General features: G+C 47.1%; 1 protein-coding gene across 2 annotated transcripts in view; it reads right to left on the bottom strand.

Annotated features, from left to right (window-relative positions):
- WWC3 (WWC family member 3) overlaps positions 1-20,272 on the bottom strand; it is a 128,293-nt gene that overhangs the window by 26,082 nt on the left and 81,939 nt on the right. For both annotated transcript variants that reach the window (XM_033202127.1, XM_033202126.1), the window contains exons 8-11: positions 19,323-19,396; positions 7,583-7,825; positions 1,465-1,554; positions 221-786 (exon numbers count right to left, since the gene is read on the bottom strand). In XM_033202127.1, the coding sequence (XP_033058018.1) occupies positions 221-786; positions 1,465-1,554; positions 7,583-7,825; positions 19,323-19,396 (973 nt within the window). The remainder of the gene's footprint in view (positions 1-220; positions 787-1,464; positions 1,555-7,582; positions 7,826-19,322; positions 19,397-20,272) is intronic.

Consider the following 20,272-nt stretch of genomic DNA (forward strand, 5'->3'; position numbering starts at 1 on the left):
AAACAAGCCAAGTACCTAGGAAAGACAACTTTGTCAATTTCAATGATCTTTCCCCAACACAGGCCAGAAAGGGCAGGTGTGTGCTCTTCCCGATGACATCAACATTCCTAAATGTAAAGCTCACCATGGACCTGGAAAGCCAGCGGTCCTCACTCTGGCCCCCCGTGGTTTCCTCCCTGCAGGTAACCCTCGCCCCACAGGAGGCCGCATCTGCACTTACTTCCACCCACAGGAGCGCTGGCTGGTGGGGGTCCTGGCTCGTGCGGCCCTTCCCCGTCCCCAGGGACCCCGTGTGGCTGAAGGGCCGCCATGCCTGGTAAGTCTTCATCCCCCAAAGCCGAAGCATGCGCCCGCAATCTGTCCAGGGCACCCAGGCCTGGCCCCTCACAGCTGTCTGCCAGCTGCGCCAGCGGTGAGTCCCGTGAGGCAGGGAGGAAGGGAGTATCCAGGGGCGAGCTTGGGGGCGACAGCGAGGATAGGGAGGAGCGGGAGGACAGCGACGCCAGGGACTGGGGTGTGTCCAGGGACCGCCTCTGCTTGTGGAAGCCCGAGGGGCCTGCCGGCTCTGTAAAGGGGGCTTCTCGCCCCAGCGAGTCGAAGGGAATGAGGTCGAAGCGTAGAAGCTGGCCGGCCTCAGCGTCGGGCTTCTCGTACTGCGGGAGGCCGTAGATGTCCGTGAAGCTGACCGAGCTCAGGGAGCCTCGGCTGGAGGCCAGAGACCCGCGGCTGGAGGCCAGGGACCCGCGGCTGCTCCCCGAGGACACCGTCAGGGTGCTGGCACACAGGCTGAAATGAGACAGCATAGCCATCTGAGATGGCAGGGCAGCCACCCTTTCTTACCCTGTGAGCACAGAAAGGGCGGCAGAGAGCAGTGGGCAACAGCAGAGACCCGTGCCCAAGTCCCAGTCCCAGTCCCGGCTGGAACGCATACTAGCCAGGTACACTTGCTCAAGCCATTCACCCCCTCTGGGCTCCCATGGGCTCACTGGGGCTGAGGTGAGAACAGTTCCCACCTGGGCATTGTTAGGAGGAATATCTGAGAAAATGACACATCTGAGGCCCTGACATTACGCTCTACCCTACGGTAAGAGATGAGGAAATGTGCGCAGGGCCATTCTGAGCAGCCAAATCTTACTAGCTTAAAAAATGCATATGCTTTTTAAAAAATAAAATAAAAATGTGCACGTGTATAGATGTACACTTCTGAAGCTGTTAATTAGGTTACAAAATCCTTGAATACATTTGACTTCACGCCTCTTATTTACCCTGAAGCCAAATGTGGTTCTCTCCATATTCCTTGAGTCATACAGTAGTAGCATATTAAAAATATAATGTATCCATTCTCTGTTAACAACACTTCAGGTCAAGCTCCAGTAGGAGAAAAACGAGCTACAAGAAACAAGTTCATGTACCAGTCATTGGAACACGATGATCAAATACCGTTTTCTCTTGAAAGTAACCTACCTTTTTAACTGGGACTGGAGGTAGGATGTTAAGCGGGTGGCTTCTTCCAGCTGCATAAGTAGACAATTCCTTTTTTCCTGAAGCAAAATCCTGTAGGTAAGAAAACAGTCGATTAGTACATTTCAAAGACAGGGAGAATATTTTCATAACAAGACATTGCACTATCAATTCCTCCCAGCTGAATTAGGTTGCAATGACCACCCATTCTAAAAGCACCCAGGTCACAAGTGCCAAGATCACAGAGACTGCTTTGGTCCCATCTGAAAAATACTGGCACCCTGAGCAGTGCCTGCTCCTCTGTGGAAGCTCCAGGCACAGTGCACGGGGGAGGGGATGCGTGAGAGGAGGAGTGGGCACAGGGATGGGTCAATGTGTGGCTGGGTGGGTGAGGTACAGGTGGACAGATGGGTGGTGGCTGGATGGGTGGTTGTGGGTGGGTGTGTGGGTGGACGGCTGGGTAGGTGGCTGGACGAGTGGCTGGATGGGTGGGTGGGTGGGTGGCTAGATGGCTGGCTGGGTGGGTGGCTGGGGATGGCTGCTTGGATGGATGGGAGGAGGAGTAGGTGAGCAGAAGGACAGATAACCAGCAGATGAGCTCAAATGCAGAGCACGCAGTCATCTGTTGAAATTCCTTGGAACAAATCAGATTCCCTCATACTAGGCCACCTTCTAGAGAAGAACAAATATCATTGTAAGATCTATACAGTTAAAACATTAGAAGCAAATCAAACAAAATAGCAGCTGTGGCCATCTCCAGGTCATGGGGTTGGAGGTATTTTTGTTTTCCTTCCTTCTACTTTTTTCTACTTAGTAAATTTGTTCCTACTACAGTAAGCCCACCACCTAGAATCGAGACTACCATGGATCGGCACTCAATCAACAGTTGTTGGACAAGTCCAAGAATAAATATGTTGCCTCTAGAAGGAAACACTCCTGGTTTACAAATCGAAATGACACTGTGATGTGTGGCCACAGTAGGCCCCTTTAATACTTCCTCTTTCCACCAACAGGGAAGGGGACATGCCGAAGGGGTTTAAAGAGCTTGGTTAGGTGGGAGTGAGAGGAAACCAGACACGGTGTCCGACGGCAGCCTGGGATTCAGAGAATCCCCCCTGGCCAGTCACTCACAAGCTGTGTGGCCTTAGGCAAATGTCTCACCCTCTCTGAGCCCTTAGTTTCATTACCTGTAAAAATGGCGTCCACAATCTCCAGCTCAGTGAACTGATGCTGCGTAGATAAAATAATGTACGGCAAATGACGCGTGATCGACAAAGAGCTGCTATCACCCATAAAGGAAACAGATGCGCCACCAACTTAGGATAACGAAGACAAACCATTCTGAGTTTGTTTACAAGTTTCAACCACATACCATAAATTCTGACGAGCCTTTGTTTCTCTTGATGCAAACAAAATTCCAAATGGTGCCATGCAGAGGTCAGTTGGCAAGAGAGTACAAGCATTGTCCTAAATGGAGCCACGACACAACCCACTTTCAAGTTCAATATCATATATTAAAACCAGTGGTTTCCAAAGCATGATCCAAAGACCCCTGTGGATCCCCGAAACTCTTTCAGGGATCCTATGAGGTCCCCTCTTTCCAATGGCCTATCAGTAGGCAGCTAGATAGTCTTCACGTATTCACTCAAAATGATCCTATCTCAACAGGCCAAATGTGCCAATGACCAAAGCAGCTGCCTTCTAGCCAGTCAGACGCTAAAGAGATGGGTAGCAAGGGCAAATAATACCACTCTCCTCACTATAAGTTTGTTTCAAAAAAGTTATCAGTCATAAAAATGTTACTAATATTAACACATAATAGGGTTTTTATTGTCTTTTTTTATTTTTTGAGATGGGGTCTTGCTCTGTTGTGCAGGCTGGAGTGCAGTGGTGTGATCAGAGCTCACTGCAACCTCCACCTCCTGGGCTCAAGCCATCCTCCCACCTCAGGCTCCCAAGTAGCTGGGAACACAGGCATGTGCCACCACACCCGGATAACTTTTGTATTTTTTGTAAAGATAAGCTTTTGTCATGTAGCCTAGGCTGGTCTCGAACTCCTGAACTAAAGTAATCCCCCTGCCTTGGCCTCTCAAAGTGCTGGAATTACAGGCGTGAGCCACTGTGCCCAGCCTATTGTTATCTTCAATAAATAAATATTTAAAAAATTTCCCAGGGCTAACTTCTAAATTAGTAAATACTGACAGATAAAAATCCACATAAACACTGATAGGTCCCTGGGTGGGGGAAAAAGGAAAAACAAAACAATTAGAAAAAGGAACTTTTTAAAAAATATATAAACAAAAGCTCTTTGGGATCCTTAGCATTTTAACATTGGAAGGAGGTTCTGAGACCAAAATGTTTGAGAACAGCCGTAATAAACTCTTGAGTAGAATTTTCTAAGATTACACTTACCTATAATATTTTAGTTTTTAAGGAAAATGTTTTGATAGCTTGTACAAATGAAAGTAACTTTTAAAAAGCAATTCTGAAGTTCCACTGAGGGGCTTATAGAAAGGCACACTGCTTTGTATGCACTGCCTCATTCCTTACGGGTCTTTGGATTCTATCCCTGCTTTACAGATGAGGAAACTCATAGAAAGTAACTTGCCTCTGCTACGCAAGTTCAAAGCTCGGTCAGGCTGGCTTGACTCCAAAGCCAAGGCACATTACCAACAAACAGGCATTTCCTTTACTACTGAAAAACATTTCCCCAATTTTCTATGATACTCACATCCTACCTAACGCTTATCAAGGGCGAAATCCTCAAAAACCCCATCTTTTTCAGGAGATGGAGAGCCAAGAGTTTTAAAAGGGAGTTTAAAAGGGAGTTCAAAATACACCACTCACTGGGCTTTGGAGTTGTAACTTGGAACCCACTCTCACAAGCACGGGGACACTATTAAGTCACAGAGGACTCCAGGGACAGAGACGACACCAGCAGAGCGTATCCGGCGGCAAACAGTGACTAGCCCCAGGAAGCAATTTGTTGTAGGGAATTTACCCAAGCCTGGTCCAAGGCTATTAACTTTTTTCTTAATGCTTTTCAGAAATTCTAACCCAACCTGAATTCTATTAGCTCAAATCCCAAATTAATAGAATCTAAATTGAGTTCTTACTGAAAACTGGCTCCACTCTTGAGTGACCAGGGTAGAATTTCCAACCCATTGCTAAATCTATCGGCGCATTCCAGCTCTGTTTTCACACATATGACATACAGAAACATTCATATGTGTGGCTCAGTTTTAGACTGTCTTTAGTCATGACTTATTTTCAGATGTTTTATCTGTAGTGAAAAAATTTTAGATCAAATCCCCCCTTCTATCCAGTACAACACATTTGTCATTATACAAACAGGTGCATATTGGAGCATGCAAGAGACAGCGCATCTGCATACAAGATCACACACAAGTGCCCATGAGTGCCCACATGTGCAGTCTAATTTTATGCTGGTTATTCTGAAAGTTGCAGATGACTAAAAATGTAACTTCCTTACCAAACAGGGGCCACGCTGGCAATAACTGAGACACCTAAAAACTAGCTGGGACATAAACTGCTAAAATGAGAATCAGACATTTGCCTGACTTCTGTACATATTTTTTTCAACAAAAAGAAAAGGGGATATAGTTTCCTGGCAGAAAACTGGCCAGGGCCCAACTCCTAAAGCACATAGCCTTGTGTCCCCAGTTCAAAGGAAACGAACTTCAAAGAATATTTACCACTGCTATGAAAAGGAGTAGAAAAGTAACCTAACAGATTAAGAAAATATAAAGTCTAATTTACTGTCTTTATTTACTTTACATAAAGTACTGTATTGTAAAAATGTCATTAAATTATAACAAAGGAAAATGTGACTTCAGGTTCGGCAGAACCAAATTTTTGCTTTTTGATAGATCTTTCCTTTTGAATCACCCCTATAATAAAAGCCGTCATCCTTGGAAAGAGAATTTTTCAGGATGGCAGGCATCTTGCAATAGAGCCATGGGGTTCTCTGTTGAACATCAGCATCTTGTATAAATGCCTGCCACACACTAACACGAGCAAGCTAAAATAACAAACGATGTCGCAAGTGTTGACAGGAGCCATCCGAGATTATCTAGGGTATGTGTCCTTCACCTCAATTCTGCTCCCTCAGCCCAGGAGACGTGCACCAGCTCCCTCGGGAGATGCTGGCTCTGAGCAGCTGGGAGGCCGCCCCATGTATCATCTGCCGTGGCGGGAGGCCTGAAGGAGGTGCGCATCTCTCTCTTTCTTCCCCGGATGACACCCCCAGCCCAGCACATGCCTCCCATTTGCTGCTGATGACACTGCAGGTGAGACAGGCAGACTGGGCCCAGTTCCACAGCTGGCACAGCTCAGCCTTAAGGCACCAACCTCACTCTCTCTCTGTACCTGGCCCACGCCAGGTCTCCTAACGCTGCCAGCCTGTGCTGGGGGAAGCCTCCTACCATGTGGCCCCATGCTTGCAAACTGCAAGCACCCCTCCAATGAAGGGAGGTGGCGTGGAGAAATGGGCCCTGTGTGCACCAGCACAGAAGGCCCAGAGCTACAAGAGCCCCACCCCCATGCAATGTGCGTGCAAGTGCTTAGCACATGTGGATGTGCTTTTCCGGCCAAGGTCATTTAGTGGCAAATTCAGGAAACGCACTCGGGGCGATTAGGTCCTGATCGAGGGCTCTGAGCCCCAGGACTCAGCACCCGGGCTGAGTCCCACGTGAGACCCCCATGTGAGTCAAAGCTGGTCCGGCTTTGCTATCCCCGCCCTTGAACCCAGGCATCAGGGCTAACACTGGCTCCATGGAGGGCTGCAGACGTACTCAGGGGCCACAGCACTCAGGTGTGCTGGATTTCCACGTGGTGACAGCAGCCACAGTCAAGGGAGTGTGAGTGTGGGGCCCTAAGATGCAGGTGGCATTTGTGGGGCCAAGTCCATCCCCCTTCACAGAGAAGCAACAGGAACTCCCAGGCCCTCCTATGCAGAAAACACATATGAGAATATCAGGGGGGGAACAGAAGGAAATGGTTAGGTGAAAACAAACGCAGCCGTGCAAGAGCACAGTAGAAAACTTCAGCAGCACAGTTCCTTTCACATTCAGATTCTCCTCGCGGTTGATTCCGGGTGGCATGCCACCATCTCAGGCAAAATGAAATTCACTGCCTAGGACTCTGAGCTCAACTCTCCAAACACCACCGCTTCCTCTGAGGCTGCCGTGAGTCCCTCGTGCCAAGCCACAGACTTGTCTCCTATGAAAATGACCCTGAACATCCAAGCAGAAAGGACGCCCAACAATACAGACAACCATCGTGAAATAGGAGTAAGAGCATCTGAACAGGTCGAATCATCCAAGCGTCTATTAGAGTCTGTGGAGCTGTTCATGTGAGCTCAAGGGGGCAAGACCTTAACATGTTGGGGAGGGGCTGCTCTCCAAAGCCCAGCTGACAGCCACAGAGAAACTGCTGTTAAGTGTGGAAAGCAGGCCCAGCCTTTGACACAATCTGCAATCTCACACAGCGAATGGAAACCAGGACACATGGCGCACGAGGAAAGGCGGAATGACTCAGTGCCGCCCAATACCAAAGCCACCTTGCTGGCTTTGCATGTCCTGCGTGGTGAAGGAGCCTCAGGGCAGACCCATGACAGGTGGCCAGCTTCCCAATGCCAGAGAAGAGCAGGCCCTCCTGGCTAGAAATCCAAGTCGGAGAGGAAAGCAGGAGGTGGATACCCACCATGCTCACCACATCAGGAACAGGGAATTCTTCCCCCATGCAACAGAGCTGCCCCGGCCGGAGCAGGACCATAGCCTGCTCAGGGCACTGTCCCACAAAGGCAGGTGAAAGCACCCAGCAGCAGCTTTGGGAAGGGTGGGACACGGGGGGAGGTGGAGGTCAGCCATCTTCCCTCCCTCCTTCCCCCTTGTCAATCACCTCCTGCTTTGGAGCAGAGGCTGCAGAGACCCAGGGAACAGAAGGCAGTGCCCCCACCGCACACCCCTCTTGGGCCAGGGAACATCCAGGCAGGAGAGGCTCCAAGCGATCATCAGGAACACCCTCCAGCCACACACAAGCCATCCCGTGGAGTTTTTCCAGCAGGCTTTCCGCTGGAGGTTATGTCACCCCCACCCACCTCTCCGTGGCGCCCTGTGCGGAGGTGGCCCGTGCACGCCGCAGCTCCTCCTCCAGGCGCTCCCGCTCCGCCTCCAGCCGGGCCACATCTCCCGCGGAGCGGCGCTGTGCGATGATGAGCTGAAGCTCCTGCAGCAGGGCCTCCTTCTCCTTGATGAGCTGCAGCCGGTCCCTGTCGGCCTCGGCCGTGCCTGGCCAGGACTCGTTGTCAAGCCGGGCCAGCTGCTGCTGGATGTTGGCGACCCTGCAAGAGAGGGAGGAAACAAGGACATCAGCCGACCGAAAACGCCATCTTCACACCATCTCCACGTCTCACACTGATTCTGTCAACTCCCTTTGCCAAACAAGTAGTGAAATGATTGCACCAAGCGACCTTTACACTTAAAAGGATTTGGAAACAATGGGTCCTAAAAAATGGTGCAGAAGTCCTTTCCTGACTGAGATTCGAGATGACAATAACTGACAAAAAGGCCAGCAGCCCTCAACATGCCCATACTCTGAGTGGCTCAGACTCCTGATTTCCTACATGAAACTGTCCTAGAGCAAGAGGGAGTCTGCTTGTTTCTTCTGCCCACCCTCATCAGTAGCTAAACAGCATGCTGGACCCCCAGAAATGCTGCCAGCTTCCCGCCTCCTCAGTTGTGTCTAACCACTGTCAGCCGCCTTAGCAAAATAACAAGAGAGAAATGCACTCATCCTCTGGCCTCCTGAAGGAAAGACCTTCAAAGCCCCATGCTCCATGTCTTCTGGTTCTGTGTGCTCCTTCCTGCACCAGAGCCGCTGGCCATACATGAATTCAAAACACCTTTCAGAGAGCAAGTGAGCACTCGACAAAAGCTGAGTGCATGGCACGGTGAACAAACACGCCTACAAATATGTGAGAGGACGAGAGGCAGCCCTGTGAGCGTGGATGCTAGTGAGAGATGATATGGGTGGATGCAAAGCGCAACAATCCTCAAGGTGGAAAAACAGAGGCTCCTATCAGTTTCCACGCCTCGAAATTTCCAAGTGCTTGCTTGGCAAACAGACTGCATTACTTTTTGTGTCATGAGGTGCTGTCGAATGCAGATTAAATGAAACAGATGTGGCCTGTATTTTTAAAGTATCCTTTAAAAGTAAGAGTAGAATGTTTTAAGCCCTTTAAGTAGGGTTAAAGATGAGGGATATGTTTCCAGGGAGAAACTAGGAATGGCAAACTCAACCTGAACCCCGTGCTGTGGAGGACATAGTTTGGCATACTCACCCAAAAACAAAATCCAAAGACTTCTCTGAGATCACAAAGAGCTGTGAGAACAGGGAAGTGGCAGGCACACATAGCCCTACATCCTCCGAGGGAGACGCAGGGCAGAGGTGCTCCTGAGACTGCCTCCTCCTGTGTCCATGGTGCACAGCACTAATCAAGGCTAGCTTCCCACCTTCTGGGTCTAGACCTCAGAATCTTTCTCTACACTATGAGCCATGTGGATATCCCCAATTGACTAGCATTGCCACACATGTTAAAACCTGCCACCCAGCCCTGTGCCAAGTCAGGCTCCACCTAAACTAGACACGAGCACACGGACTCATGAGGATTGGGAATGACTCCCTCTCTAGCCACCAAACGAATCTGAAAACCCACAGTTAAGGAAAGAAATGGGTACACAAGTTATAGTTTAAATGTATGCATTTTACTCAAGTCCACTTCAACAAGGTAAAGACACTAGTTGAATGTCAGTAGCTTTATTAGGTAAGTTATTTTCTAACTTAAAACTAATTTCCGGAAAATGTGTTGGAAGATGGTGCCAAACCATGTCACCAGAAAAACTAATGACAGAGGCAGCTGAACAGGGCTAGGAATCCAACTGGGCTTAAGTGTCCACCTATGTCTAATTAGTGTAATTAAAATTTATGGCAGTCATATACCCAAAGCCCAAGGAAAATATACTCCAAGCAAACCCACAAATAAGTCAGTGCTAAATCAGACATTATACCCAATGACATTTCTGGAACATTCTACAGTAGACCAAGACAAGAAATAAATATAAAAGATGAAGAACAATGAGCAAGTCTGTGTCCTCACACTTTTTTTCATTTCCATTTATCTGATCCACAGGAAAGTCTATCTGAGCCCAGCTAAATTTTGCCCAACCATTTTGTACTCCTACTAATTATCATACATATAATATAAACAGACGTATTTTACAAAGCACTCCTTTTGAGTTTTCTGAGCCTTAAATATGAAGAGATCAAGATTCCATTGGAGTCTGCCAGCTCTAGGTTAGCGGCCAGCTGCTAGGCTACTACACCTTCAGCAGCTAGGATTCAAGTTGCTGAAGGTGACCGAAGATCCAATTCCGGATAATCACACCCTTTCCAGGAAAATCTCAAGTAATATGCACTATCAGAAAAAAAAAGAATGAGGAAAAAAATGAATTATAGGAGGGAGGAGAGGCAAAGGGCAAGTTTCAAAAGACCTGTCTGCTGCAGGCATAAAACAGAGCAGCAGCCCAAATTAAACCATGCCCTGCCACTTCCCACATGTGGCAGGAAAAATACGCAAGGACGCATGGCAAGGTGCGACCTCTCCAGCAGAAATAAAATCTGGATGAGGCTGACTTCTTGCAACCCATCTGGAAATGTTTGGGCTGTGCTGAACACCAGGCAAACATTTCTGTGCCTAAGAATTGTGGGGTTTAATAAAACTTCAAAACAATGCAACAATGCAAACAATCTCATCTTCATTTCAGAGCTATATATGAATCTAGAAGAAACTGGAATATATTGGAAAGTTCAATTTCTTTCTTTGTTCCCATGTTGTAGGTGTGAACATTTGGGACCTGCTTCAGCTAGGTCGAGAGAGGCACATCTGTCTGTCTGTCTGTACTGGAAGCCAAAGCACTAGGATTCCTTCAACAATCGATTGTTCTTAAGTCCCTGTGAGACAGACAAGACGGCTCTGCCTTTAAAACCGTATGACTTGTCTACCTTGCCACGGGCCGGAAATGAGCCATCTGCAAGGAGTATCTTTAGTAGTTAGGTTTACTTGAAGGAACAGACTTCCTGCCTCAGGCTAAACACAGATGTACTGAGTTTCAGTGCACCTTCTTCTACATCCATGCCAACAGCTGATCCACCGGTTGCAGCCTCGCTCCTGTGAGTGCTGTTGTTCCAATTTTGGGTATTAAAGGAAAAACAATTTCCAGAAAGGCTTTTCTTTGAAATATCATTTCAGTGAAATTAAATACATGGAAGCAAAGCAAGGTCATGGTTAAAGTTTGCAAAAAAAATAACTTTCCCAAGTTTTTTTAAAGAGAACTAATAGCAGCTTAAAATTAGAGAGGATTTTCTTTTTCTGTGAGTCAACTATATTCTTCAGTGATTCTTATTTCTGAGGGGTAATGAATTTTATGGCCTATAAAATCTCTCCCGAATGCCTTTAAAAGCCTTAAAATATATGTCCCCGTGTCCTGATAGTGAAGAAAGCAAATGTTCAATCAAGCATGCAGGTTTCTTATTTATTATGTGATTCCCAAATTCTATTCCCTGAGCAGGTCTAATGTAGACAGACATAAAATATGAATCATTTTTCCCTTATGATTTTTGCCCTAACACTTTTCTGTTACAACCCAGGCACCATTAAACCATGAACGAAAACCTGCATTTACGCCGCAGAAACTATTTAGACTCTCACAATTCACATGAAAATCTTTTTTTTTTTTTTTTTTTTTTTTTTTTGAGACGGAGTCTCGCTCTGCCGCCCAGGCTGGAGTGCAGTGGCCGGGTCTCAGCTCACTGCAAGCTCCGCCTCCTGGGTTTACGCCATTCTCCTGCCTCAGCCTCCCAAGCAGCTGGGACTACAGGCGCCCGCCATGTCGCCCGGCTAGTTTTTTGTATTTTTTAGTAGAGACGGGGTTTCACCATGTTAGCCAGGATGGTCTCGATCTCCTGACCTCGTGATCCGCCCGTCTCGGCCTCCCAAAGTGCTGGGATTACAGGCTTGAGCCACCGCGCCCGGCCCACATGAAAATCTTAAATACGATTTGCATTTTTATAGGAAAACAATGCATTTTTAATAATAAAAAGTTCTGAGGCATATCAAGAATAATCCCCAATTACTTGAATTTATACCAAAAATCTGCAGTCTACAATATCATTTTTCATGTTCCTAAAATCCTGCTGCTTTCTGGAATAGCAAGCAGAACTCCGGACATCCCACGGTGATGAGTCGTCAGGGATCCCAATGGCACATTCCAGGGCGCAGTGTCAGCTTAGAGCCTCATACCTCCAGATTGCAATTATGGCTACAGGTTTGATACTTCTTACATTTTCTCTTAGTTTTCTTGTTGTAAATACCCATTTAAATAAAAAGCAAGGTTAAAGAAAACATCAGCTGAAATGTAAGTCAGATGGACAATGAAATCACTTCAGCTGATTGAACTAAACCAGCGTCCATTCTACTCTTTATGTCAGAAGTTTGAGAAGTCTAAATCTAGAATATCTGGGATAAGACCAATATCTCACCCCGTCCTCAGATTCCCAGCCCTGACATCTTCTCCCTTTCCAACAGACAGATCTTCAGAGAGTAACTTCATCAAATAAAAAGCAGCGAGTCTACAGGCTTCTTCACGTTGACCAGAATAGGGAAGACAGAGCCGTAGTGGCAAAGATGCTTTTCCTTATTTCTCACAACTGTGCCCCACCCCTAAAACCCAGATACGAAGTCATTTGAGAAATGAAGAAAAAAATCCAAGTGATTGATCAAATTCAACTGGAATCATAACACTACACTGATCCCCGACAACGGATGAACAGCAGGACTGATCCTGGCAACAAAAACTAAGAGGCAGAGAAACTGGATGGACCGAATGTTTTGTTCCTATCTGGACTGAGAGTGTTTCTATGGTAACAGCTACAGTTTGTGCACAGTTCTGGAACAAGTGCTCTTAAGTTAAAAATAAGGAGCCATCTGCGTCATCGGGATTGCTTCAAGAAGACTTGCTCTTTCAACTTCACTTTTAAAATTTCTGAAATTTTTAAATCAGTAATGTGAATATTCCTATCATTAGGTCTGCCTCGGGAATCTGAAGAGGCATTCCTGAGGCAAGATGCAAGCAGTCCTTTTGGTACAGTTCACAGGACCCACAGTTGAAAACACAAAACTGGTCATCATGACAGTGGTCGTTTGGCCAGAGAATTCTCTAGAAATCATACCTCCCACTCAGAATTACGAGTTCCACTTCCACAAACTTCCTTTAAATCCGAATATATATGAAATCCAGCTGGGTGGGGTAGCTCACACCTGTAATACCAGTACTTTTGGAGGCTGAGGCGAGTGGATCACTTGAGGCCAGGAGTTCGAGACCAGCCTTGGCCAACATGGTGAAACCCTGTCTCTACTAAAAATGCAAAAATTAGCCTGGCGTGGTGGCATGTGCCTGTAATCCCAGCTACTCAGGAGGCTGAGGCACAAGAATTGCTAGAACCCAGGAGGCGGAAGTTGTAGTGAGTCGACAACGCGCCACTGCACTCCAGCCTGGTGATAGAGCGAGACACTGTCTCAAAAAAAAAAAAAAAAAAAGAAAAGAAAAAGGAAAAAAAATCTGAATATATATATATGAAATCCCTCATTGTCCAGAATTTGGCAGTTTTGACAATTTCCCACACCGTAAAAACAATCTCAAATATATATGTGCAAGGAAAGACCTCCAAAACGCCTAAGGCATAAACTTCTCCACCATTCAGAAGTGGCAAAGCACAGGAGGTTCTGCAGAGGATATACATGATGGTTCACTTTCTGTGTCAACTTGCCTGGGCTATCGCTTGCCCAGATAGCTGGTAAAACATTATCTCTGAGTGTGTCTGGGAAGGAATTTCTGGAAGAGATAAGCATGTGAATCAGTGGACTGAGCAAAGAAGGTCCACCCTCACCAATGTGGGTGGGCACCATCCAATTCACTGAGGGACTGAATAGAGTAAAAGGGTGGAGGGAGGGTGAATTTGGTCTCTTCTTGAGCTGGGACATCCACCTTCTGCCCTCAGACACCAAAGCTCCTGGTTCTCAGGCCTTCAGATTCTGGGACTTACACCATGACCACCCACCCACCCACCCACTTCAAACCCCACCCCACCCCCAGTTCTCAGGCCTTCAGACTTGGACTGATTACACCACTGGCTTTCCTGGGTCTCTGGCTTGCAGATAGTGGGACTTCCTGGCCTCCATAATTGTGTGAGCCAATTCCTATAATAAAACAATCTCTCTCCCTTCTCCTCCCTACCTCCACTGTTGTTGGTTCTGTTTCTCTGCAGAACCCTAATACAGTAGGGAAGCTAAGCTTGCAGGGTGAAATGATTTCAGGAATGAGAGCTGGGAGATTAATGTACAAGGGCGAAGTAGCAGAACGAAAAGACGACACTGAATAGTGGCACTAATATAACAGAAGTTCACCTAGGCAAGAGAAAAGGGCACATGATGTCCCTTAGGCTCGGAATAAGGGGGCAGGGAAGAACACATTATTCTTTGCTAACACTGCCACTAAGAGCAACGTGTTCTTTTTCGTGCTTTGGTGGGTTGATGGGGGTACATGATGCCTTCCTGCTCATGGCACACCACTTCTCCAGGGACAGTCACAGGGATGTCAGGGACACTGTGTCCCAGCCTGATCAAGGGGGCCGAGGAAGAGACCATGGACAGGACCTCAAAGCCACCATGCTTTGCCTGTGGTGCTCAGCACCTGGCTTCTGGAATGTTAATGTTTGTTCTACAAGAATGAGTTCTTGCCAGAGAACCACTTGCCACTGCTCTCTCCCCAAGTCTATATCGTTCTACTCACGTGCCTCACTTAGAGGCAGTCCAACAGAACACTCTGAAAACGCCATCGTAATGAAATCGCTGATCTGGTGCTGGGGAGACCTGATAACATCAACCCTTCCTAGTCTTCCGTCTGTCTACAGGGTTGGGCAGAGGGGAGCCAAGGCTGTCCTGACAACGCTACAAGGTACGTAAAGTCTAGGGCCTTGCCCGGGCTGCTGAGGGTTATGTGACCTACAGCTGAGTAGTTCACGCGGCAGGCATGCACTTACTGGTCAAGCCTCAGCTATAGGAACCAATGTGGAATGACTGGAGGCAGAAACAATCACGCCAAGGGAACTGGAGACGTGCACTGCCGCATCAGGGAACCAGAGCCCGGAGGGAGCTGCAATCAAGACTCAGTGAACTGCAGTCTCCGCTGCAGACTCCACCGACAAGGACACTTCATGGATGTTTCTAAGCAGCTTCAAGTCCACTGAAAACACCAAACTCATGGTCAAAACCAAGATCTGCCTTTCAAATGACCTTCCACTCTACTGTGAGCCTCTGGGAAACCCTGTTGAGGGCCATCCTCCTCCTTTAATTCCAGGGAGAGCACCATCTCTGTCACACGTTCCCCAGGCCAGTCCAATTTAAGAAAGGGGATGTGCTGACAGCAGGAATGTAGGACTGCCAGCTTTTTATTTTGCCAAGTCAAGACTTTGGAAAAAACCAATTCACATCAACGATCATCAGTTCATTAAGAGAAAGATGTTTTAACAGAAAAATATATATATATTAAAATATGTATAGTAAATACACACTATAAATATAATATATAATATGTATTAAATATATATTAAACATATATATTAAATATTTATATATGTATATGTATATATGTATGTATGTATATCTGAGAATGAGAGAGTTCTTTGAATGGAAAACAGCAAGTCGGCTTTAGGAAAACCTGCCGCTGGCCCTCCTTTTGCCCGTGCACTGTGGACCAAAGACACCTCAGGCTGGGCTTGGGAAGCAGAGGCCTGCCTGTCAGTCAATGGCACCACTCCCTTTTCGTTCCTTCACAGCCACTGGGCCTGTGGAGACAAGTGTCTTCTCAGGTGTATTTCCTCTTCTTGTCTCCTCCAGCCCCAGCCATCCTCTTTCAGACCTTTTACTACACCCCTCTGGCCAGTCTCATCCTCGCCAGGCCTTTGACAGGACTTCCTCAGGCTCAGTCCTGGCATCTCCTCTTTCTCCCTGTGTTCTATCTCCTAAGGTGAGCCCAGCTGCTCGATGACTTCATCTCTATGCCATCTGGGTTCCTCCAATGGCCCTCTCCACATACCACCATCTGAATGGCTCACACGTAACCTTCCCAACTCAAAGGTCCCAGCATGCCAGCAATTCTGACCCCTCTTTCAGGGCATCGTGGCCCCCATGCCGTGGCCTCCCTCCCTGCTCACGCATCCTCCCTTCCAGCCTGGCTGGCCTTTGCTCTACAATTCCAGGCCAGTCCAGCTGCTGCAGACTGACACCTCACCCCCACTCCTGACTCCCACTCTTACCTGAGAAAGCCCATTCCCAATTGATGGGCGACTGAAATCCCAGCACTCCTTCAGGGCCCACCTCCAATGCCACTTTCTCCTACCCCCAAGGAGAGGACTGATTATGGAGTTCAAAGGCTAGTAGCTCTTTTGAATGTCCATGAAGGCCCAGAACTGTGAGTCTGGGTCGGTGTGTTGACGTATCACACCTTGAATATAGTCCTTGAAAGGGAGAGACGGTTCCCTGCCTACCTTAGATCCCTAAAAGCACCCATGTCTTGAAGCCCTTTCCCTTCTCAAGTCAAGGCGAGAGACCCCAAGGCTCACACCTGGATGGAGGTTTCGGGAAGGGACCCAGGAGCAGAGCGGTTGGCCTGGAGCTGACCTGGCCCCAAGACTGCCCTGGCTTGCCCAGTCCCAGGGGCAAAGGCCAAACAGCAAACGTAATCACACGGGACCCTCATTTACTCATTCAATAAATATTCACCGAGTATGTAGCTGCTGGGCTTACAGCAGTGACCTACAATCTCTGTACTCATGAGGGTTATTTGCATTTTCACAGGGAGAGACAGGCAGTAAGAAAGTAAACACTGGTTAGGTAATAACATTTGCTCAGCCAATCAGGGGGACAGGGGTGAAGACAGGGTGGTGCGATTTTATTCAGGATGGTCAAGGAAACCTCTCTAACAAGGTGATCAAAAGGAGAGCAGAGGTCCTACGAAAATTTGGAGAAAAGCCACCCCATTCCAAGCAGAGAAGACAGAACAGGCCAAGGGCACTGTATGAGTTTGTTCTTTTCTGCCCCAAATTACCACAGCTTAATGGCTTAAAGCAACACCTATTATTCCCTTACAGTTCTGGAGGGCAGAAGTCAAAAATGGGTCTACAGGGCTGCGTTCCTTCTGGAGGCTCCAGGGGAAAATCTGTTTCTTTGCACCTTCCAGCTTCTAGGAGCTGCCCGTGCTCCTTGGCTCCTGGCCCCACACTATTCTGACCTCTGCTTCCAACCTCACATCTCCTTCTCTGCTGCTGACCGTCCTGTCTCTCTCTTATGGGGACCCTTATGATGACACTGGGCCCACCTGGACCATAAAGGCTCATTTCCCCCATCATCTCAGGATCCCTAATCTAATTATGTCCACAAAGTCCCTTTTGCCATGGAAAGCCACATCTTTACAGGCTGTGGAGATCAGGAAGCAGACACCTTGAGGGACCCTCATTATGCTAGCTCAGGAGCTGGCTCGGTGGGACTGAGGCCCAGTGGGAGGCCCGAGGGGCTGCTCAGTGCAGGCTTGAACATCGAGGGGCCGACTGGCTGGAGCAGGGTGAGTGGGGAGCGGGCTGATGCCTGTGAGTCAGTAGGCCATCTGCTCGTGTAGGCCCCTTGTTGTCCACACATTGTAGAGATTCAGGAGCAAGACAGGAAGAAGCCCCAGGGCAAGGTTTCTGGACCTCGGCACTGTGGCCATGCTGGGCCAGGTAAGCCTTTGTTGCGGGGGCCATCCTGTGCACAACAGGATGTCAAGCGGCTTCCCTGGCCCCTGCCCACTAGATGCCAGCAGCACCTGCCCTAGAGTTGGGACACCTAAACATGTCTGCAAACACTGCTGGAGGTCTCCTGGAGGGTGAAGACCTTGCTCCCTGTGTGGAGCCCCACTATGCTAGTGGGAAAAGGACAGGTAGCACCTGTGCAGGCCCACCCAGGTGGAGTTTAAAAGACATCTCTGGTTTTTAAATGCTCCAACACAGCCCACAGAGGCATTTCTGAGATGCCGCTACTGTACTGGAAGGCTGGACCTTCCTCTGTAGCTGTGGTGCATTTCCTAACAAGGCTCTGGCCATCTTGAAATAATATGGTATTTTATTCAAAAGAACTGATGAAGTACCATGCCTGCCCCTTGGATAACTTTCTTAAATACTCAACTTTTCACCCAAATGTATTATCCCAACATTTAGAAGGTTACTCACCGTAATACTGGCACCATCTCTAGAAAACAAATAAATCACTTGCTATGTCTGGTAAATGTCACAGCCAAACACATAACAATCATGTTCCTAAGTGTAGCAACAATCTGTTTGCTGAGTTTAATCCAGCACAGCAAATTCCAGCACCCACACTCTGCAGTTCCCCCAGAAACAGGCAAGAGCAGAGAAATATTCAGAAGAGACAATCACTCCTCACAAACTCTGGCAGACTAAAGAGAAGGAATGCATGATAAATGAAGAATGCCACCACAAAGACAACCGTATTGGCAAATGAACCTGGCACTGTTCTGTGAGGAAATTCAAAGCCCACCACGAGTCCATCCTAAAAAGCCAAGAGGCACTGGTTAGAAAACCTCCTAGAAAACAGAAGGTCCATGTCCGTTTCAGTTGGCCCTGGAGCACTGAATCATATGATGTGCTTTTGTTACTATTTTTACATTTTTTAAAAGCCAACAAAGTAGCTTTCCAGACATCCATGAATGGTGCAGTGTGCTGAGCAGGCCTAACTGTTTAGCTTCCAGAAAGAACTCCCTCACTCCACCCTACATTCTTCTATTCTGCTCTGCCCGCCCCCCATGATAATATTTCATTTGTGACTCAAGAAACTTTTTTTAAAAAGTTATGCTTGATACTTTTCTGAAGCACTTATTTGGAAATAATTTGGTTTTAAGACTCTTTCCAGAAGGCACAAACGAGAGAAAGTCTCTAAAAAAGAGAATACAAAAGCCAGAGAGGATAAGAATATTGAAAACAGGAGTCCTGCGCAGGTGAGGAGACGTGTGGCGCCCCGCAATACTATATCATGCGAGGGTTTGGAAGCCTCTCAGCTTTGTCCATGTCTGAGGATGAAGACTGGAGGGAGGGAGGGAAGTGAGGAAAGAGAAACACAAGCACACAAAGTGGGTCAAGCCGCAATTTGCAGGAGACCAACGGTTTGTGACACAGGACAACATACATGGAATGAAATCAATTAGGTACTGCTCACCTGCTGACCTAATGCTTATTGAATGTCTTATAACCAAGATACATGGCTTGCCTATTAGCCTATGGAGTTAGAAGCCACACATATAAAAGATCAAGTGGTTTCACTTATGATACCCTCCAGAACTGATGCTCGGTCTACTGGAAGGAGGGAAGGGAAGGAGAGGAGGGGTAGAGGTTCTGAACTACCAGGGATGATGACGCCAAAAAGTTTCTATTCTTAGGGAATCACGTCTGTATCACTGTTTGCAATATTGCAAATTTCACATTTTAAATGCAGTTGAAATGTTGTCATATGTATGTATTAAGCTACATGTAAATGAAGATCCTTGACTTGATATTCTAACAAACGCTGTTCTCCGATCAGACGTGGACAATCACACACAGGAACTCTGCCACGCCTCCTTCCACAGGAGAAAGTAAGTAAGCAGAAGGCGAGGTTGGATAAAAGCGCTCCTTACCTCTTTCTGGCTTCTTCATACTGCCAATTAAGTCTGACTCGGTCTACAAGTCTTGTTTTATCATCAAAGACGAACTTTCCAGAACAGAAGAGAGAGAGAAAAAAGAAAGGAAACGTATATTAAAAACATATTTCCAAAATAGCAACTTCACTTAAACTTTCGGCAGCAATGAGAAATACTCTTAATCTCTTTCACTTTCAATCTGTGCAAGGTCTGGAAGGAAACACCGAATAACCCTTTGCGGCCGCCCCTGGCTGCGGAGCGGGGAGGGGGAAGGGAAGACTCTTGCTTGCCGAAACTGGTAGGGTTTTTTGTTTTTTTACAGCAGCAGCATATCTATCTATTCTGTAATTCCAAACAACAACCACAATTTAGGTTTTAAAAGAAGTAGGAAATTACTTAGAAAAAGTTGATACAAAGGCAAAAACCAGTCATCCCATTTTGTGCAGTCCATTCTCTAATTCCTCAGTAAACATAAAATAATGATGTTCTACTCAGAAGCCCACGGTCTGAGGCAGCTGGACTCGCTGTGAGGTATGGGCTGGTGGACGCCTTCTGATGCCACAAGGCGTGTTAAAGAATCAAGGGCAAAAGGAAAGCAAGCAAGGTCTCAAAAAGCCACAACTCGGGGAGTACCAATATAGAGTTAGCCTCTAAATGCAGTGCTCCATGACGAGTAGATGTATTTAAATATTTTCGTACCAGTTACATTGACGGCAACAAAATCCTACGCAAAACAAAATAAAAAGACATGTACAGGAAGTAACTGTAGTACATTTTGGTTAATTCCTCATTCCTGCAAATATTCATACAACTCCAGTTTCAATAAATCAGCTCCATCTGTTGATGTGACCTTACTAGACCACATATTATGATCACCAAGTCTTTGTTTTTGAAATAACTTCCCATCAACAAGTATCTGAAAATATTCAACTTGAATGATTAGCAAT

The sequence above is a fragment of the Trachypithecus francoisi genome, unplaced genomic scaffold, assembly GCF_009764315.1.
Source record: "Trachypithecus francoisi isolate TF-2019V2 unplaced genomic scaffold, Tfra_2.0 Lachesis_group6, whole genome shotgun sequence".
Lineage (NCBI taxonomy): Eukaryota > Metazoa > Chordata > Mammalia > Primates > Cercopithecidae > Trachypithecus > Trachypithecus francoisi.